Here is an 18,841-nt window from a genome sequence, read left to right as displayed (position 1 = left end):
AATGGAACTGTTTTCTTAGTTTCCCTCTATGATAGCTCATTATTGATGTATAAAAATGCCATTAATTTCTGGTATTAATTTTGTATCCCACTACTTTGCCAAATTCATTTATTAAGTGTAGCAGTTTTTTGGTGGAGTGTTTAAGGTTTTCTATGTACAATATCAGACAAACAACCCAATTAAGAAATGGGCAAAAAACCTGAATAGACACCTCTCCAAGGAGAACATACAGAGTGCCCATAGATGTATGAAAAAATGTTCAATATCACTAATCATCAAAGAAATGCAAATTAAAACCACAGTGAGATATCACCTCACACCTGTATGAATGTCCATAATTAATAAATCAACAAACAACAAGTGCTGGCAAGGATGCAGAAAACAGGGAACCTTAATGCACTGTTGGTAGGAATGCAGACTGGTACAGCCAATGCAGAAAACAGCATGAAATTTCCTTAAAAAAACTAAAAATGGAACTGCCTTTTTACTCCATGATTTTGCTACTGGGATATACCCTAAGAATCCTGAAACACCAATTCAAAAGAGCCAATGTACCCCAATGTTCATAGTGGCACTATTTATAATAACCAAGTGCTGGAAACAGCTTAAGTGCCCACCAATAAATGAGTGGATAAAAAACTGTGGTACATTTACACAATGGAATCCTATGCAGCAGGAAAAAAGAAGGAACTCCTAGCCTTCGTAACAGCATGGATGGGACTGGAGAGCATTGTGCTAAGTGAAACAAGCCAGTCAGTGAAAGACAAATACCATATAATCTCACCCGTAAGAGGAATCTAATGAACACAACAAACTAATGAATAAAAGAGTAACAGAAGTTTAGATACATAAAACAGACTGACAGCTACCAGAAAGGGGAGGGTGAGGGAGGCAGGCACAGGATAAAAGATGGTGACGGGATTAACCAGAGAACATTTGTGCACAACCCATGGACATGGACAACAATATGTGTTTGGCTTGAGGTGGGGAAATGGTCAGTTGAGCAGAAGTGAGGGGAAAAAAGTGGGAACAAGTATAATGGCATAAATGAAAAATGAAAAATAAAATAAAAATATCAGATGCCTTTTACTGAGAAGTAAAAACTTAAACATTCAATAGTTATGTGAAGAAAGAGACTGAACTATGAAAAAGTCCTGTGCACAGAAGAGCACCACACTTAGTCTAATGCTCTGCTGCCACCAATTTTTCTTCTTTTAAAGATCTTATTTATTTTATTTTTAAAGAGAGAGGAAGGTAGGGAGAAAGAGAGGGAGTGAAACATCAATGCCAGAGAGAAACATTGATTGGTTGCCTCTCACACTCCCCCCACCAGGGTCTGGGCCCACAAACCAGGCATGAAGCCTAACCAGAAATCAAACTGGCAACATTTTGGTTTGTAAACAACACCCAACCCACTGAGCCACACCAGCCAAGAGCATCGGCTTTTAATTATTAAAAACTGTTGAGCTAGGAACCTCACATTTTCATTTTGCACCGGGCTTACTAGTTATATAACTAGTTATATAACTGGTCTTGCTTATACATACTATTTCATTGAGTCATCACAAGAATCTTATTTCCTTTCTACAAATGAATAATCCAGGTACAGAGAAAATAAGTAACTTGGAAAGATATAATTGGTCAAGCTGTAATTTTAAGCTAGGTTTATCTGACTCAAAAGCCAAGTTCTGTGTACCAATCTTACTATTAAACTAGCACATAATCTCAGATACTTACCTGCTATGGCCTCGGTGTTCTATTCTGTTAAATGATATTGATTAAACCTACTTCAGTTACAATGCATAATTATAGAACTGCTGTATGCAAGACAGAGTGGTGACTTGAACTCACATGAGCACTTCCAATGCTTTGAAAGGCAAAAATTACTGAACAAATGGAAAGTTTTATTAACAAAAGCATAGTTCTGTATTCCTTAATGTGACCTAGAAAACTAATGTATATCTAATCAAATTAAAATACATTCCACTTAGCAGTAAACTATATACATTTGAAACCTCTATAATTGTATTAACCACTGTCATCCCAATGAATGTAATTTATTTTTTTTAATTGCTACCACTGATGATATTGAATGAATTAAAATGAATGCATTTTTTTACCTAGCCAGAGGACTTAAATTTGTTTAGCTCTTAAAAAATATGTCATGAGAACTTTGGGTTAAGAGGGCAGCATAGGCAGACATGGCTCACCTCTTTGAACAACCACATCAAAATTACAACTAAAATATAAAATAATCATCACTCAGGAACATTAGAAATCGAGTTATATGGAAACCTGACAACTGCAGAATTAAAGAAATTACATCCACCCAGACTAGTAGGAGGGGTGCAGATATGGGTACCTCACCCACATGTGTGAAAAAAACTTGGGAAGGATATCTCGGGAGTGAGGAGTCCCAGGCCCACACCAGGACCCCCAGCCCAGGTTTGCAGTGAAAAGAAGATAAGCCCACAACTTCTGGCTGCAGAAAAACAGCACGGATTGAGTCAGTGGAAGAAACTGCAACAGCCACAAGCAGTTCTTCTTAAAGAACCCACACACAGACTCACCTACTCAGACTCACTTCCTCTGAGCTCCAGTATCAGGGCAGCAGCTTGAAGGGCACCAGTGGAATACAGGAAGAAACTGAAGTGTCTAGCATTGAGGCAAGCAGAGGCCATTGTCCCTTTTCTAAATCCTCTCCTCACAAGGCCAGCAAGCTGATGTCATATCAAGTCTCCAACAACCTGGCTAACACTCGCTAACACTGTTTGATCTGGCTTGGAGATCCCCAAAGACTCCCCCCAACCCAAGATGCTTTTCCACAAGAATGGCTGGTCCCAGCTCATGCTTCATAACTTCCTAAATCCTCTCAAACAAACAATAGCACACCTCTGTGAACTCCATGCCCAGCACTAGCAACAACCAGCCCAGATTCATAGCTTGGCTTCACCTGGGAATCTCCAAGCCCAGCACAAGTAGCAACCATCTCATATTGCTTTGTAACTCAGGCAGGGTGGCCCCAGGAAAACACCAGTGGGGGCTGACCTTGATCTGCACCAACCAGGAAACCCCAGAGCCAGCACACCCAGTAGACACCTACAGACCACATCAGAGCACCACCACCATTTTCCCCCTGCACAGTGATCCTCCACAGAGGCCAGAGATTGGCACTGAGTGGTCACAGCCAGTCCTTGCATCTGGGTAGAATCCCTCCCATTGATCTGCCAACAGCAACCAAGGCTCATCTGCAAGAGGAGGGTGTACTCAGCCCAAACAAAGGGTCCACCTCAAGTACCCAGTTAGGGTGATAGTAGAGCTGTGCCACTGGACCCTACAGGACACCTACTACATTAGGACATGCTACCAAGACACAGAGTCACAGCAGTTCTACCTACTACATAGAAACAAACACATGGAGGCTGCCAAAATAAGTAAACAAAGAAACACAGCCCAAATGAAACAACAAAACAAAACTCCAGAAAAAGAGCTAAATGAAATGGAACTAAGCAATCTCTCAGATGCAGAGATCAAAACGCTGGGTATAAGGATGCTCAAGGAAATTAGTGAGGACTTCAACAACATAAGAAATATCCCAGCAGAAACTAAGGATACACTAATTGAAATAAAGAACAATTTACAAAGAATCAACAGTAGAGTGGATGAAGCCAAGAATCAAATCAATGACTTCAAACGTAAGGAAGCAAAAAAGAACCAATCAGAACCATAAGAAGAAAAAAGAATCCAAAAAATGAGGAGAGAGTAAGCATCCTCTGGGAGAACTTCAAGCATTCCAACATCTGCATAATATGGATGCCAGAAGGAGAAGAGAAGGAACAAGAAATTGGAAATCTATTTGAAAAAAGAATGAAAGAAAACTTCCCTAATTTGGTGAAGGAAATAGACATTCAAGCCCAGGAAGCACAGCGAGACCCCAACAAGAAGGATGCAAAGAGACCCACTCCAAGACACATCATAAGTAAAATGCCAAAGGTTAAAGATAAAGAGAGAATCTTAAAAGCAGCAAGAGAAAAGCAGTTAGTTACCTACAGAGGAGCTCCCATAAAAATTCCAGCAGATTTCTCAGAAGAAACTTTGATATCTAGAAGGGATTGGCAAGATATATGCAAAGTCACAAAAAGCAGGGACCTACAGCCAAGATTGCTTTACCTAGCAAAGCTATCACTTAGAATTGAAGGGGAGGTAAAGAGCCTCCCAGACAAGAAAAAACTAAAAGAATTAATCATCACCAAAGCATTATTATATTAAATGTTAAAGGAACTTATTTAAGAAAAAGAAGATCCAAACTATGAACAATAAAATGGCAAAAAATACAGATCTATCAATGACTGAATCTAAAAAACAAACTAAGCAAACAAGAAGAACAGAGACAAAATCATGGATACAGAGAGCATTTTGATGGTTGCCAGATGGGAGGGGATGTGGTGAAATGCATGAAGAGGTGAGAGGTGAGAGGAACTACCCATCACAATAAAATGACAAAGTAACCAAGAATTCTAATTTAATGCATTTATCTTTACATGCTTCTTTTTCATAGACATTTAGTATCAAGTCTGTTATGAAATAACATATATAGACTACAGGGTTTTATGCTAAATGAAATAAGTCATAGAAAGACACATACCATATGGTTTCACTTTTATGTAGAACCTAAAAAACAAAGCAAATGAACAAATAAAACAAAACAAAAACAGAACATCACAGAAACAGAGATCAAACAGATTATTGCAGGAGGAACAGAGAATAGATGAAAAAGGTGAAGAGAATATGGTTAATGATATTGTTATGAGTTTGCATGATAACAGATGATTAAAACACAGTGTAGTGATAATTTCTGAGGTGTATAAATGTTGAATCACATTGTACACCTAACATTACTATAATATTACATAACAACTATACTTAAATTTTAAAACATTTTACATATAAGTAAAATATGTAAAAGTGATTTTTTAAACTATAAAGTAGTACCCAGATTCAAGGTATTAATTTTTATAGACTAGAAATCTGATTTCTAATATTGGATGTCCTTTTTAACAAATTATTACACAAAACTATGTGTATGTCATTGAATTTAGTCATCATAGGATTTTATTTATAAGAGGTATTTTAATGCATAAACCATTTTGATCTTCAGTGAACATTAGAGAAGATAAAAATCAGAGTTGTATTAGGTAATAAACTAAAGAAAGCCAAAAAGTGAAGGTTTAATCCCCATTCTACATGAAAAACTCTTAGCCATCTGAAATAAGCCAGTCAGAGAAAGACAAACACCATATGATTTCACTGTGTGGACTCTAATGGACAAACTGAACTAACAAGCAAAACAGACAAATTCATAGATGGAGAATAGATGACAGCTAGTGGAAGAGGGGGAGGTTAGGGGGTGGTGGATTGAGCAAAAAAGAAAAAGGACTCATGGAAAAGGACAACAGGGTGATTTCTAGGGGGAGGGGGAATAAAGGGACTAAATGTTAATGGAAAAAATATAATAAAAGTATGTATTAAAAATAAAATAAATTTAAAAGCTAAAAAAAACCTTTTAGCTATCATATCCATGCTGTCATCTCTGCCTTTGATTCTCAGTCCAAATGAAGAAACTTAAAAATTTTATTTACCTTATTCTCCCTTTCATATTATAATAATATTTTATATCAACTTTTCTCAAACTCAGCTGTATATTGCGATCTGTTCAAGAGATTTAAAACACAATGATGCCTTGACTTCATCCCTAAAGAAATTAATTTCATTTGTCTGGATGTGACTTTGGTAATGGGAATATTTTAAACTCTTCAGGTGATTTTATTGTGTAGCCAAAGTGAGAACCAGTATTTAAGATATTCTATAGCTTAACAATTTACCAGCTGAATATATTATCATCATTGCTATTTAAAGTACACATAATTTTTCCATAACTTTTTAATATTCTTAAAAGAATCTAACATTAACTTGTTTTTTCTCTTTTACAAATGTAAAATCCAAGGCAAAGTACATTTATATATGTGGGTACTAGTGCAGAAATAGGAAAGTAAAACATCAGCATGATGCTTCAAATGGCTCAAAACACTTTTACGTATTAACTGACTTCATCTAATCAATAATGCTGATAGGCATAACAGTTTCTGTTTTATTGACTAAAAAGCCAAGATTCAGAGAATTTAACAGTCTTGCCTATTGTCACAACAATCTAGAAGTCAAGCTGGAATTAGAACCCAGTTTCATGAGTCTACGACTCTATGACATCACACTATGCAGCCAAACTCAGAGGTCAAGAGTAAGCCCATGTTGGAAGAGTAGAATGATGGGAAAATGCACCCACAAGTCCATGTCTGCCCTAGACAGGAGTTCATACCCACTAACTGGCCTAACATCAGGATGGCCAGAGCTCCGTAGCTGTCTCCTGCCAGTTCTGTGACTATGCATTCAAACTAAAGTTTGTGCCTGAAGGAGAATGTATAAGCTTACATTAAAATTACATTAGATCAGCCTCTGTGCACTATACAAAATGATCAGCATCTATCCTATTCAAGGGGGGAAAAAATAAAGCTCCAAAACCTTCCTGGAAGGGAATTAGTCTACTACTTTAGTCTACTCCAGAAGTAACTTTAATACTTAACAATGTGAGGGAGAGGGGGCCAGGAAGAGGTATAAGAGGTAAAGGAAGGATAAATGGTGATGGAAGGAGACTTGACTTTTGGTGGTAAATGCACAATACGATATACAGATGATGTATTATAGAAGTATACATCTGAAACTTATATAATTTTATTAACCAATATCACCCCAATAAGTTAAGTTAAAAAAATTTAAAGAAATGAAAAGTAATATGTGAAGTAGATGCAGCAGTTGACTAAGAGACATAATTTCAGACGTTTCTTTAGATCAGATGCTCTGGTCAGCTGCCTGAAGGGTTCACAAGGGCTCCAAGTAAGGCTTTCATCTACTGGGGCCAAGTGAAGAAAACTACATTATTCTGAGTGTTTGATGTATGAAAACTTTAAAAGATTTGTTTTATTTAAATTGTGATGTTTTTAACTAACAGGCAATAATTTAATAAAGATGATTAGAAAATGAATATTGAAATGACTTTAATATATGTTATTTACTCACTGATTTTAGGAACAACCCATACCTTATCCTGCTCCATGTAAAGTATTGCTATTTATAAATATTTCCCCATAAAATTGTATTGCTCAGTCACCAAAATAATAATGCAACTCTGAAATTATAATTCATAGTTTGACACAAATAATGTGTAATTCAATACCACAAATTATACAAATTGACGTTATAATTCTGTGCAGTTGATTTCTGTAACACTGCAGTTGGAATCAGAAGGCCTCTTTCAGGATTCCACCCACTAAATATGTATATGCTCTTGTTGTTTCCTGAAGTGTAAAAAAAACAGGAAATGAAGTGAATAATCTTTAGAATTTATTTACAGACTAAAAAAGCATTTGAGTTCATATTTCCTAGATACATACAGAGTTGGCTAATTTTTCTGAAAAATCTAGAAAATGTTACATCAGAGAATTTTATTTATTAATTTTTATATTAGTATGTCTTTTCAGAAGATTTAATTAGGATTTTGAGTAGGACTTGAATCTTTAATTCACAACAGAAAGAGCTAAGAAAACAGAAGGTTCAAAATATTATTCTTGATCATTAACATTTATATATTTTATAATTATTACATTTTTGAGCCTATTATACAAGCTCATTAGAAATTTTGGGAATGCAGAGAATTCTGATATGGATTTTGTGTGGCTATGCAATGCGCAGGTGAATTACACCTCCCAACACATGCACATGCATGCTCACACAGGGCTTATATGCACACACATACATGGAGTGCTACTATTTCCTTTGTTCTTGCTCCTGGGTTTTAGAGCAGAGCAAGACCCAGTTAGATCACTACCTGACAAAGAGATTATAGATGATGATCTCACAGGGCCTCACTGCTACATAACAACCCATTTTGTCATGGACTTGTCTAAGATAAACCCAGTATTTTGTTAGAGCAAAATTAGCACAGACCAGTTATTAAGTGAGGTCAAATGATGACAGTAGACTCTGAAAGACGCAAATGCACCACTGACTGCCAGGATGTCACTTATATCTTCAGCCAGATATTTTGAAAATTGTTTTCAATATCTTAATAGCAAGTTGAAATACTGATTCTCATTAAATAAGCTATTAGCTTTCTAGATATAACCTTTTGCTAGAACACTGCTCCTCTTATTACAGACTGTTTCTTGACTGTGAGGTATTCTCTCCTCTTATATTTCATGGCCCCTTTGGGTCTTACCAGGCAAGTGGAACTCCTTATGTGTGAGATGAATACTTTCTCCGATGTGCTCTATGGTATACAACAGTCACAACACAACCTATCAGCCATGCTGTAGTATACCATAGCTTCAGATAAGAATTTATGGTTATCACATTTATAAAACCACAGTGTCATCCTTATTATTTCTAATATTGAAACATATACTGAGAGGCCACAAGAAGGAGTTGGATCATGGAGGCAGCCAAAGAGCCGAGTTGGGGAAGAGAAGGCAGAGGAGGCGTGGAGTGCTACAGGAGGAAGCCTGTGCTGGGAGAGACTGGCAGAGCATTCGGTTCTGATGGAATTGTCAGGAATTGTCAATTTAGACTTTTCCTTAAAATGTGAAAATAAATGCAAAATTTTGGGAATGGACTCTGACGTCCATTCTGCAAGTGGAGAGCTATGCCTTTTCTGGAGAGTAGGGAGACACTCCTGGGACCAGTGTTATAGTTGAAGAAAAAGTTGAAGAAGTGGATGGAGAAGGTAACAATAAAACATTGCTAATATATAAATGACATACAATGAAGAAGCTTAGCATGACAAGAACTCTTATAACAGAAAATAAGGAAGGAGAAGAAAACATAGGTTAGTTCACCTAGTTCTCTGAAACTAGGTGATTCAATATTGGCTTTGACAGTGACACATTGCTACCAGGACCTTTTTTTGTACTTTGCAGTGATAACTACATGTAGTATGTTAAATATATTATTGAGTGTGCTCCACGAATAGTACTTGGCCAGGTAGCTCAGTTGGTTAGAGTATCATCTCTATATGCCAGGTTGTGTGTTGCATCCCCTGTCAGGGCACATAGAAAGATCAACCCATGAATGCATAAATAAGTGGAACAACAAATTCTTCTCTCCCTCTCTCTCTCCCCCCTCTTCTTCTCTCTCTTCCATTACTCTCTCTCTCTCAAATTAATCAATAAAAAAAAATTTTAAGTACCAAACATAGATTTAAAATTCAGTTGACCTCTAGCAGAGGGCACTAAGGACATATAAGAAATCTCTATTTGCTTTGCATTGAAAATAGTGGTGAAACTCTTATTAGAGGGGAGAAGGAATGCAAGCTGAATCCAGAACACAGAGCACTTGTGCGAGGTTAGATGGTGAGATAATAGTGAGAGTAAGCAACCTAAGCGCCTATCAGTAAATGAGTGGATCAAAACACTGTGATATATTTACACAATGGAATACCATGCAGCAGAAAGAAAGAAGGAACTTCAACCCTTCACAACAACATAAATGGGACTGGAAAATAGTATGCTAAGTGAAATAAACCAGGTGGTGAAAGGGAAATTCCATATGATCTCACCTGTAAGTAAAACCTAATCAACAAAACAAACAGGCAAACAAAATATAACCAGAGGCACTGAAATAAAGAACAAACTCATAGTAACCAGAGAAGAGGAGGGTGAGGGATAATAGGGGAAGAGCCATCAAGGAACATGTATAAAGGACCCATGGACAAAGCCAAAGGGCATAGGCTCAAGGATGAGGGGCAGGGTTGTGGTTGGGTGAAAATGGAGCAACTGTACTTGAACAACAATAAAAAAAGAAGAGAAAATAGTCATGAGGAGTTTGACAAGAAACTTGACATTATTTGCAACCCCTAGAGAAATCAGCAGTCTTCTTCTTTTTTTATTATTAAAACTCTTTTTAAGTGGAGAAGATATGATGATAGCAGTTTCTGGATTCTCACCATATAACCTCAGAGGATCTCCTGGAAACTTTTGGCAGCTACACTTTTGCCAAGAAACTTACAGCTGAAAGAAGTTGGCTTTATATGTGAGGGAGGAACTGGGACCACGGTTGCTATTCCTGAGTCTAGTTGTTAACTAGTGTTCATTTACCCTTCTCCAATTGCTGAATGTCTCAGACCAGACTTTAGACCAGTGCTTCCTGCACCTGTAGCAGGCACATATTTGTAGAGATGAACAAATAATCACTTGATGGTTTAAAAGCTCACTGCTCAAAGACATATTTGAAACTCTTGTGAATATGACTCTAGTGATGAATACTCATGGCTTAATGGATTTATTGTCTTTTAAGGAATAAATATGTGAAAATACATTAATGATGAAGAAATTAATTATACTAACTACATATAACTATATAGCAAATCTTTCTTTTTATCACATATATCCCCAGTCTATCCCCTTTTCAAGCACTCTGAAAGTAACAGGAAGAAGGAGGTACTTGAAGTTCCAGAATGAACTTGAGAAGGGGATAATATCAGATAAACTTAGCTAGCATTTAGATACTCTTATTAAAAGAAATTATAGAATTCCTCTCCTATAATCTTTAGTAATCTGATAGATCTTTGTGAAGATTTAGGCATTTATGTTTAATCACATAATTTAGTAACTGATTAAATATGTGTATATATATATATATATGTATGTATATACATTTGTGTGTGTATATATATGGGGGGAAGAAGGGCAGAGGCAGTTCTTAATGTACTTGGCACATATGAAATTTATTTCCCTTAGATTTATAGTGCCTTCCAGATTGACAATAATATAAAATAGACATAGTCAGTACCTTGCAAGAGGACTAGAAAGTATCCTCAACAATTTACTTTGTAAATAAAATCTGTTGCATGTGTTATCTTTCAGGTTTTATAGTGGCCTGGGAAAAGCCAGAGCACATATACCTTCTATATATTATATTATGCAATATAAAATTTTACATTAGAAAGAAATAACCTATGTCTTAAGTATTTAATTAGAAATGCACAGATATATGGGGAAACACAAAGGTAAAATGTTTAAGTCATGTAAGTTTTTCTTCCCATTTTCCAATTAACCAGTAAAAACAAAAACATAAAAAGGACTACAAAATAAACTGGTGTATTGAATAAAGCTAAAATATTCCTCGGAGCTACATCAAGTTATTATAAATTCATATCCACAGATTGTGAACTTTATAAATACAAAACTATTATAAGCTGTACTTTCTATTACCCTGTGATAACCAGCTTTAACAAATCTAACTTATGTAAAGGAAAAGTTGTAATTAAACATATCTTTTCAATAAAAGTATGGGAGAGTACTTATGGCAACTGTAGTTTCCCATAATTTAGAACTATTCATTACTGACTCTATCATAAAAATTACATTAGTGCATAGTTTTTGCCTTTGTGTTATAAGTGAACTGTGAAATATTTAAATATTCTGTTCACTATTATGAAATATGACAGTGAATTAAGAATAGTTCCATTAAATGGCCAAACCTAATTTACCCAGTGCCCAAAGACTCACAATAGATGCTGATTAAATCAGGGATGGAACTCAAATTTTCCCTGAATTATCTATGAAGTAGGGAGTAAAGGTACCTTTAAAATAAAAATATAGATACTTACCTGTCAGGAGAGATACTATGATCACGAAAATAAAAACATAGAGAGCATTTTGGGCACATGGATTTGCCGATAAGCAAATTAATAGGCTAAGCAAGATTGCTGGGGAAAACATGAAGCTACTTAAAAAAAGCCAATATTTCCAATCATCTTTATGATCTTTTTCAGTATATATTTATATGAATACAAATATATGCTAATATATTTCTTTAGATATTTTTTCTTAAGTCTATATTAGTCTTTTTCCTACTAATCTCTAGTTACACTTGGTTCACCAAGTCTCAGTACTTGCTCCATATTTAAAAGTTATAAAAGTGTTTTCTTTATTCACATAACCAAAGGGTATACTACCTCTGTGTTTTAAGTCTTTCAGTCATCTGGGGTCACCCCCATCTCATTATACATAGAAAGCTGGCATTGTCACCACACACATGATCATCAAGAATTCCTAAGTTTGTTATAGTTTCCCTAGGTCATTCCTGACACTGATGTCCCTCCCATGAAATTCTTGACCTACATTTTCTGTGTCCACTCTTGTCTATCATAGTAGAATCATCTTTACTATGGCCTTACCTCAAGGTGGATGCACTCCCAAGGCCATCACTTTCCCACAGTACAAAGTGCAAGGACCCTGTGTTTACCACACTTTCATTGTTGATTTGGGCTTGGAGAGGTAATATAGCACACAATATTAGATTATTAGCCCTCCAGTACTAAATAATTTTTTACTGTTCCCTGTTACAAATAATTTGTCCATATTCTTGATCTCTTTCTTTTTCAGTGTTCTCTTTCTTCCAAGACCTCTAACCACCTCTCCAGAAGCTGCTGCTAAATCCAAAACACTTTTACTGAGTATTTCATTTGTCCTTTGTTTCACCCTCACTCAACTTATGGTCAAAAGTTCTCCCCTTTCTCAAACTGAAACCCCACTATATCTAAACAATAGAATTATCTACCAAGGAGATGAGTTATACTACTCACCTAAAATGCAGTAGCAACTTACTTAAATAGCCATATTTTTCCTCACTCTACATTTTCACATTTTCTTTTACTTATTTATACAGTTCTTTCAAATTAGTCAGAATATATGTACATTTAAAGTAGAGAATTCAAATAATTCACAATCTTTTTAATATAAGGTTTTTAACTTTTAAAAACTGCTTATCAAAATTTAGTTCTGCACACAGTAATGAATAAATACTAATATCTGCTCACCAGGAAAATTCAAGCTAGATTCAATCATAACTAATGCCAACAGAAACACTTAATATTTTGTCAGAGTTTATACTGTGTTTTGTGTACCAAGTCAGCATAGACTAACCCTGAGAATTAAGTGAAATGTTCATTGTTTTCTGGGATGCAGTACTTGAAGATGTTTAGTTTTGATGTGTATTTGATTACCTTTTTATGTCTTTTTTACATAGTTTTGTGTGAGAATAGAAAAAAATCCTGGCCTTGGATTTAGTATCAGTGGTGGAATTAGTGGACAAGGAAACCCATTTAAACCTTCTGACAAGGTAAGAAGTGAATATCTTATTGACCATTTTAATTAGGAAAACAGTCTTTTACTGCAGAAAAAAATGTTGAAAAAATTTTAAGTGCTTTTACTGTGCTTTAATAAGCCACCTATCTGTGAAGCCAATTAGAAACTTTCTCAGCACTGGGAAAAAGAATTCACTGAAATGCTTAACAAATCCTAAGAATATAAAAATAAATTCAAGCATTCTCTTTGAAAAGAAAATTGTTTTTGACCTTTTGTTTTGTTCACAATCATATGCATTTGTAAAGCTATTCATGTAATTTCTGATAAGTTGTTTTCAAACCTTTACTTGTAGACCACTTTTGGAGGAAAATATTTCCTCTCAGGAACAGAATGATTCAATTATGATTCAATGTCAGGGCCTGCTGACTGACATCACTTCAATTCATCATGTTTGTAAAGTATTTCACCAATAGAATTGTGGAACTGTAAACCACAGAAAATAAATATTGCATGAGAAAATCAGAGTTAGCCATGGCAGAGGAATCAGGTCCTTCCCTCATGCATACCCATCTGTCAAACCGTGGGTGAAGTTTTGCCACCACATCCAACTCTGACCTCAACCTCAGCCTGAACATTCAACATGCTGCCTGTGCTCACATCTGGACTGCCCGGTCCTATTGCGGACCATCTGACTTTTTTTTTAATTTACCCTGAGCCACATAACCTTCCCTGCTACCATCACTGTTTAATACGCTCAGTTTTGAACCAATTAGTAATTACAATTTGATAATTGAAACTATCTGCTTTGGATCTAATCAAATGTAATTGCATTAAGTGACATCAGAAACTTTAGGATGATGAAGAAAGACAGACATTAGATATGAAAACAACCTCCACAGGCTCTCTATCTCCTTATATATCACAACCTGGTACATATGCTTCCTATTCACCATTAAAACAATAACCCACACACCAACTTCTGATCTTAAGACCTGCTCCTAGAAAAACTTTAGTGCCCCTATTCTGGACATTTTTATAACCTGGAACAGATACTTTATCCCATATTTTCCTCCACCTCTTCCCAATTTTGTTTCCTACAGTTCCTGTTCCATGCCCTTCTTCCTTTCCTTTCTGGAGAAAAGGAAGGGAGGATCGAGCAAAAAAGGAAAAAGAACTGATGGGAATCGACAACAGTGGGGTGATTGTGGTGGGGAGGTGAGGATAGGGGTACTAAATGATAATGGGAAAAATACAATAAAATTTTTTTAAAAAAGAAGGGAGGAAGAAGTTGGACTAAAAGTAGGGATTATTCACACTATACACATTAAGGTGGAAGGGACTAAAAAGAAATCCTCAGTGGCCATAGATGGAAGCCCCCTTGGTCAACCAATTGGAGCAACTATTTATAAATAAGGAATGTACACAAGGCAGAGAAGTCTGTGCACAAGCATTTTTATTCTGAAGTGTTGTTGAGGATAACCATCCACTTGGTAGATTTAAAATATTCATGTTTGGTAAGACTAAGTATTTACTGAATTTGAACAAGTAATTATCTTAAGATAGAAGTAGGAAAGTTCAAATTTATTAGAAACATATGATGGTATTTTTAAAAAACTGAAATCATTATATCTTATTCATCTTGACCGCTCTTTGTCTCTGGTTTCACATCTCCTCTGTAAGTCCTTTCAATGAAAAGTTAGTGACCTTATCATTGTTAAGATAGTTGAAATCCAAAAGACATGTTTTTCTCTCCTTTCTCACTAGCATATACATTTTTTTTATATTGTTGGAAGTCATGGGGTAAAAGTTTTAAATTAAGGATGAACAAATTGCTAAATTGTCAAGTATCTAAATACTGCTATTGCTTTTCTACTGTTATTTCCAACTGAAGGAGACAGTAGATGTGAGGCTTTCAAATAATTGCCTGTAATTCTTCCACTATAATGAATATGAACACTTTATAACTATTACTTTAATTTCTCATTTGTAACATTTTGATGACTCTAGTTAGACTGACTGAACTATTTCTATGATTTTATAATTTGCTCTTTTGGCTAAATGAAACAGATACAGAGCTTGAATCATACAATATTGTGCCCATTGAAAGATTTGCCCTCAAAAGCACTTTTCTTTGCCCGATTACTCTCTAAAACACTTCAAATGTGAAAACTGAACCTCTATTATTGCAAAATTGATTGAAGTAATTAAAAGTTCCAAATCCACAGAAGATTCTCAAAACTGCTCTTAATCTATTGACCACTTTTGGTGTCATGCCAAACATCAGAATTTCATCCACTTCCAAGGAGAGGGATTAATCTCTTAGAATTCAATTACATTTCTCTAACCCCAGTGCCCCATTCTTGTCATGGATGCATAAAATTTAGAGCGGAACCCAGTGCCTATATCAATCCCAAAATATCAGACAGTAAAAGAATGAGCTTTAAAAATACCTCTTTCCAGTGTTGAGAAACATTGCTTTTTCATGAGTTGGCTCATTTACAGCTGAGGGTGAGAAAGGCAAATTAAACAGATGTTTAAATTCAGCAGATACTGAGTGGGAGATGGATACTTTGTAAGAAGCCCTAGCCATGCAATAGCTTAAATTTAATATGATACATTCTCCCTTCCAATAAACAAGTGATGGATTGGAAATATCCTCAGAAGCACACTATATTATTTTACGTACTGTTCATGAATGTTTGGATGTTTTATAATGCTACTCAAAATTCTAAGTATCCATGATATCTGAATGTCTTAGAGGCAATGAGGACTTTCTGTACTAACATAGCCAATAGATTTATTCCATCCTTTGCATTAAGATTGATGGGAATCACTGTTTTAGCCAAATGCCAAGGATCATCATGAGATAACATCCAAACTGACTACCTGACATACGGCCAAATAAGGAGAGGATGAAGTTCTCATTTCAAAAGGCTGGGAGTGTAGGACTGTGGCAAAGACTGTGTTGTTCAGTCTGACAGAAGTTCCAATTCATATTCTGGAAATATGAATAAGGCTCTTGCAGAAAATTCTTGGGGACAGCCCAGAAGTTACCTGAGACTTCAGGGAGAGCTCAGGATTAAGAAGCCAATATGGGCACTGGTTGGTGCCAGACTTTGAGTGTTTACACCAGCATCTGATCTTGCAAACTTAACTCTTCTTGAAGGCCCCAAAGTAGTCCTAATTAACTGTTGTCTCCTCAAGTTAAACAGATGAAGCACAATTTTCCTGTGGCTTATATCATTGCAAGAACAATGGTTAGTAGTTGAGCAACCCAATTCAGTCATCATGGAGTTCATTACGTTGGGTTCACCGCCAGGTGAAAACTGTTTTTACATATGTGAAAAGAGAAAGCTGTAGAAAACTGGGTAAAACTGGCCCTGTCTGATGCTTGCCTCTGCCCTCTCGCTGAAGTGGGTGGAAGCCACGGTTGAGTTTATTATGACAGAGAAATATTGCTATCAAAATGGAAAGGTGCTAAAGAAAGGTGAAAGATTTTGATCCAACAAATATGATGATAATAATCAAACTAATGAAAACAATAGCCTTTTATTAAGTCTCTACAATGCATGGCTTATTAGGTTCTTCATATACATGAAGTTATCTGATCCTCATAGCAACTAGTGTTACTTGAGTATTATTATTCCCAATTCTTCTGAGGCTCAGTGGGGTTAATTAAGTTGCACAAGGTCATTTAGCTGATCTGTGGCAGACAAGATTTGAACCCAAATTGATCTGACTCCAGATCCTTTTCTCTTAATAAGCTCTATGATACATGCCTCTATCTGCAAATGCCACTTAGCAGAAGAGCCACATGATAAATTTATACCCTGTAGAGTTGAGACAAATATGATATTCTAATATTGAAAGTATTACAGAGCCCTCTAATTAGTCCTGGTCTAGATATTTCCTTCAACAAGTCCTTGGAAGTCAGCATGTATTCTCTATTGAACCTAGATAATTAGAGGCATACTGTACACAGTGGATTACTAAGCAATTAGAAAACTTTTGAACTAAGGTATCATTACAGTGGTGATTCTGCCAATGGAATAAATCACAATAACCTTTGTCTATATTTAAATGTTCATAAAGTAATATTTCATAATTGCAAAGTACCAGTAATTTATCAATACAATTTTCACATTGTATTGGTGAATTAGATATTGTTAGAAAGAAGAACCTGGATTAATGGATGAGTAGTATAGTGACTTCATAAAGCAGCCCAAGACCCCACAAATTAATGAATTTTTAGTGATGCATTCATATAGGTCTTCATTCTGGGACTGATATACCCCTCCTTGTCTCATTTGCAGAGATAGGACTAAGCTCCTAGAGTTTGAATCTATTAAGGAAAACTCATAGCCCCTTTCTCTATGTGCTCTAAATGTATAGCACTGAGTAGTCCCATGAACAATTATCTAGTCATAGGATCACAATGAAAGCTACATCATGGATATTCTCAAAATACTTGACAGCAGGAAGTATACATACTTGGCCATTGGGATCAAAAAATCACTTCTTCTCCATAGTTTATTACAAACTATGGTACAGGTAAAATTCCAAGCCAAGGAAGAATATTGGAGGCATGGCAAACATAAAATATAATCTCCAATAAACTCTAAATAAATTTTTTGGAATTTAAGAGTAAATTACTATATTTTCTTCTACATAACTTCTAAAATATTTACTCCAGATGCCAAAATGGCTTGCAAAGGACTTAAGCCTGTTCTTTATACTCTACCTTCCACCCCTAGAAAAAAAAATGGGACTTTTTTCTCTGTGAAGATGCATATGACATCAAATAAAAATATTTTTAAACTTAAAATTAAAAAGAGAAAAAGGGTTAGATGTGCAGAATCAAAGCCTTTACTTGATACCTCTACCACAGGTAACAATGCCCAGAGGCATGCTTGGTAGGGCAAATTCAAAAACACATGAGAATAATGTTCCAGGTTTGCTCAGCCTTATGACATTGCGTGAATCATAAAGAAAAGGTTGGTTGCAAAAGGTATGCTCTTGACTTATGAAAAAGGGACATGCCATATGTCTATTTCCTGTCATGTATTCTCCATGAATATAAAAATCAAGAATAGCAAACATTTATCTAGAACACTACATAGCCTATAATTTATATTTACTACATAAATATTAAATTACACAAAACACATTTCCTTCCTCTTGACCACTACTAGATATGATTTATTTTATATATTTCTAAATTCATTTTGTAATATAATTTATATGTCTGAGCTATCCTTAATTCTACTTCTAGTGATGATGCAATACAAAGTAATTTGGAGAGTCTATGAATTATGTGAAAACAGCATTCAGAATTGAGGGATAAATGTAATACTGTTTATACACTATTTGGACTAGATTTAGGAAGGGATTAAAACAGAGATTTTTTATATATAAAACTGATTTTTTGAAATAAATACTAAGCATACATTTTTTACAACACAATTGATTATTCCGGCTGCATCTTAATCACATTGCAATTTAAACTTCAGAATGCCACTTGGTTTTTTGAGGACAGTAAAAGTGAGATTTTTTAAAATAACAAAATATTTTTGCCCATTCTGTCTTTGTCTTGTATGTTGAGGAAAAAACACCCCAAGTCTATTGAAAAACATTGATTGGAATAT

The 18,841-nt window shown here is 35.4% G+C and overlaps 1 protein-coding gene across 2 annotated transcripts in view; it reads left to right on the top strand.

Annotated features, from left to right (window-relative positions):
• The window catches only part of LRRC7 (leucine rich repeat containing 7), a 495,696-nt gene that overhangs the window by 449,332 nt on the left and 27,523 nt on the right, over window positions 1-18,841 (top strand). For both annotated transcript variants that reach the window (XM_045835283.1, XM_045835282.1), the window contains exon 25: window positions 13,138-13,230. In XM_045835283.1, coding sequence (XP_045691239.1) covers window positions 13,138-13,230 — 93 coding nt within the window. The remainder of the gene's footprint in view (window positions 1-13,137; window positions 13,231-18,841) is intronic.

This window comes from Phyllostomus hastatus, unplaced genomic scaffold (genome assembly GCF_019186645.2).
Source record: "Phyllostomus hastatus isolate PE091 unplaced genomic scaffold, TTU_PhHast_1.1 phas_contig_209, whole genome shotgun sequence".
Classification (NCBI taxonomy): domain Eukaryota; kingdom Metazoa; phylum Chordata; class Mammalia; order Chiroptera; family Phyllostomidae; genus Phyllostomus; species Phyllostomus hastatus.
The sequence above is the reverse complement of the archived record's forward strand: the minus strand, read 5'-3'. Positions and strand labels throughout refer to the sequence as shown.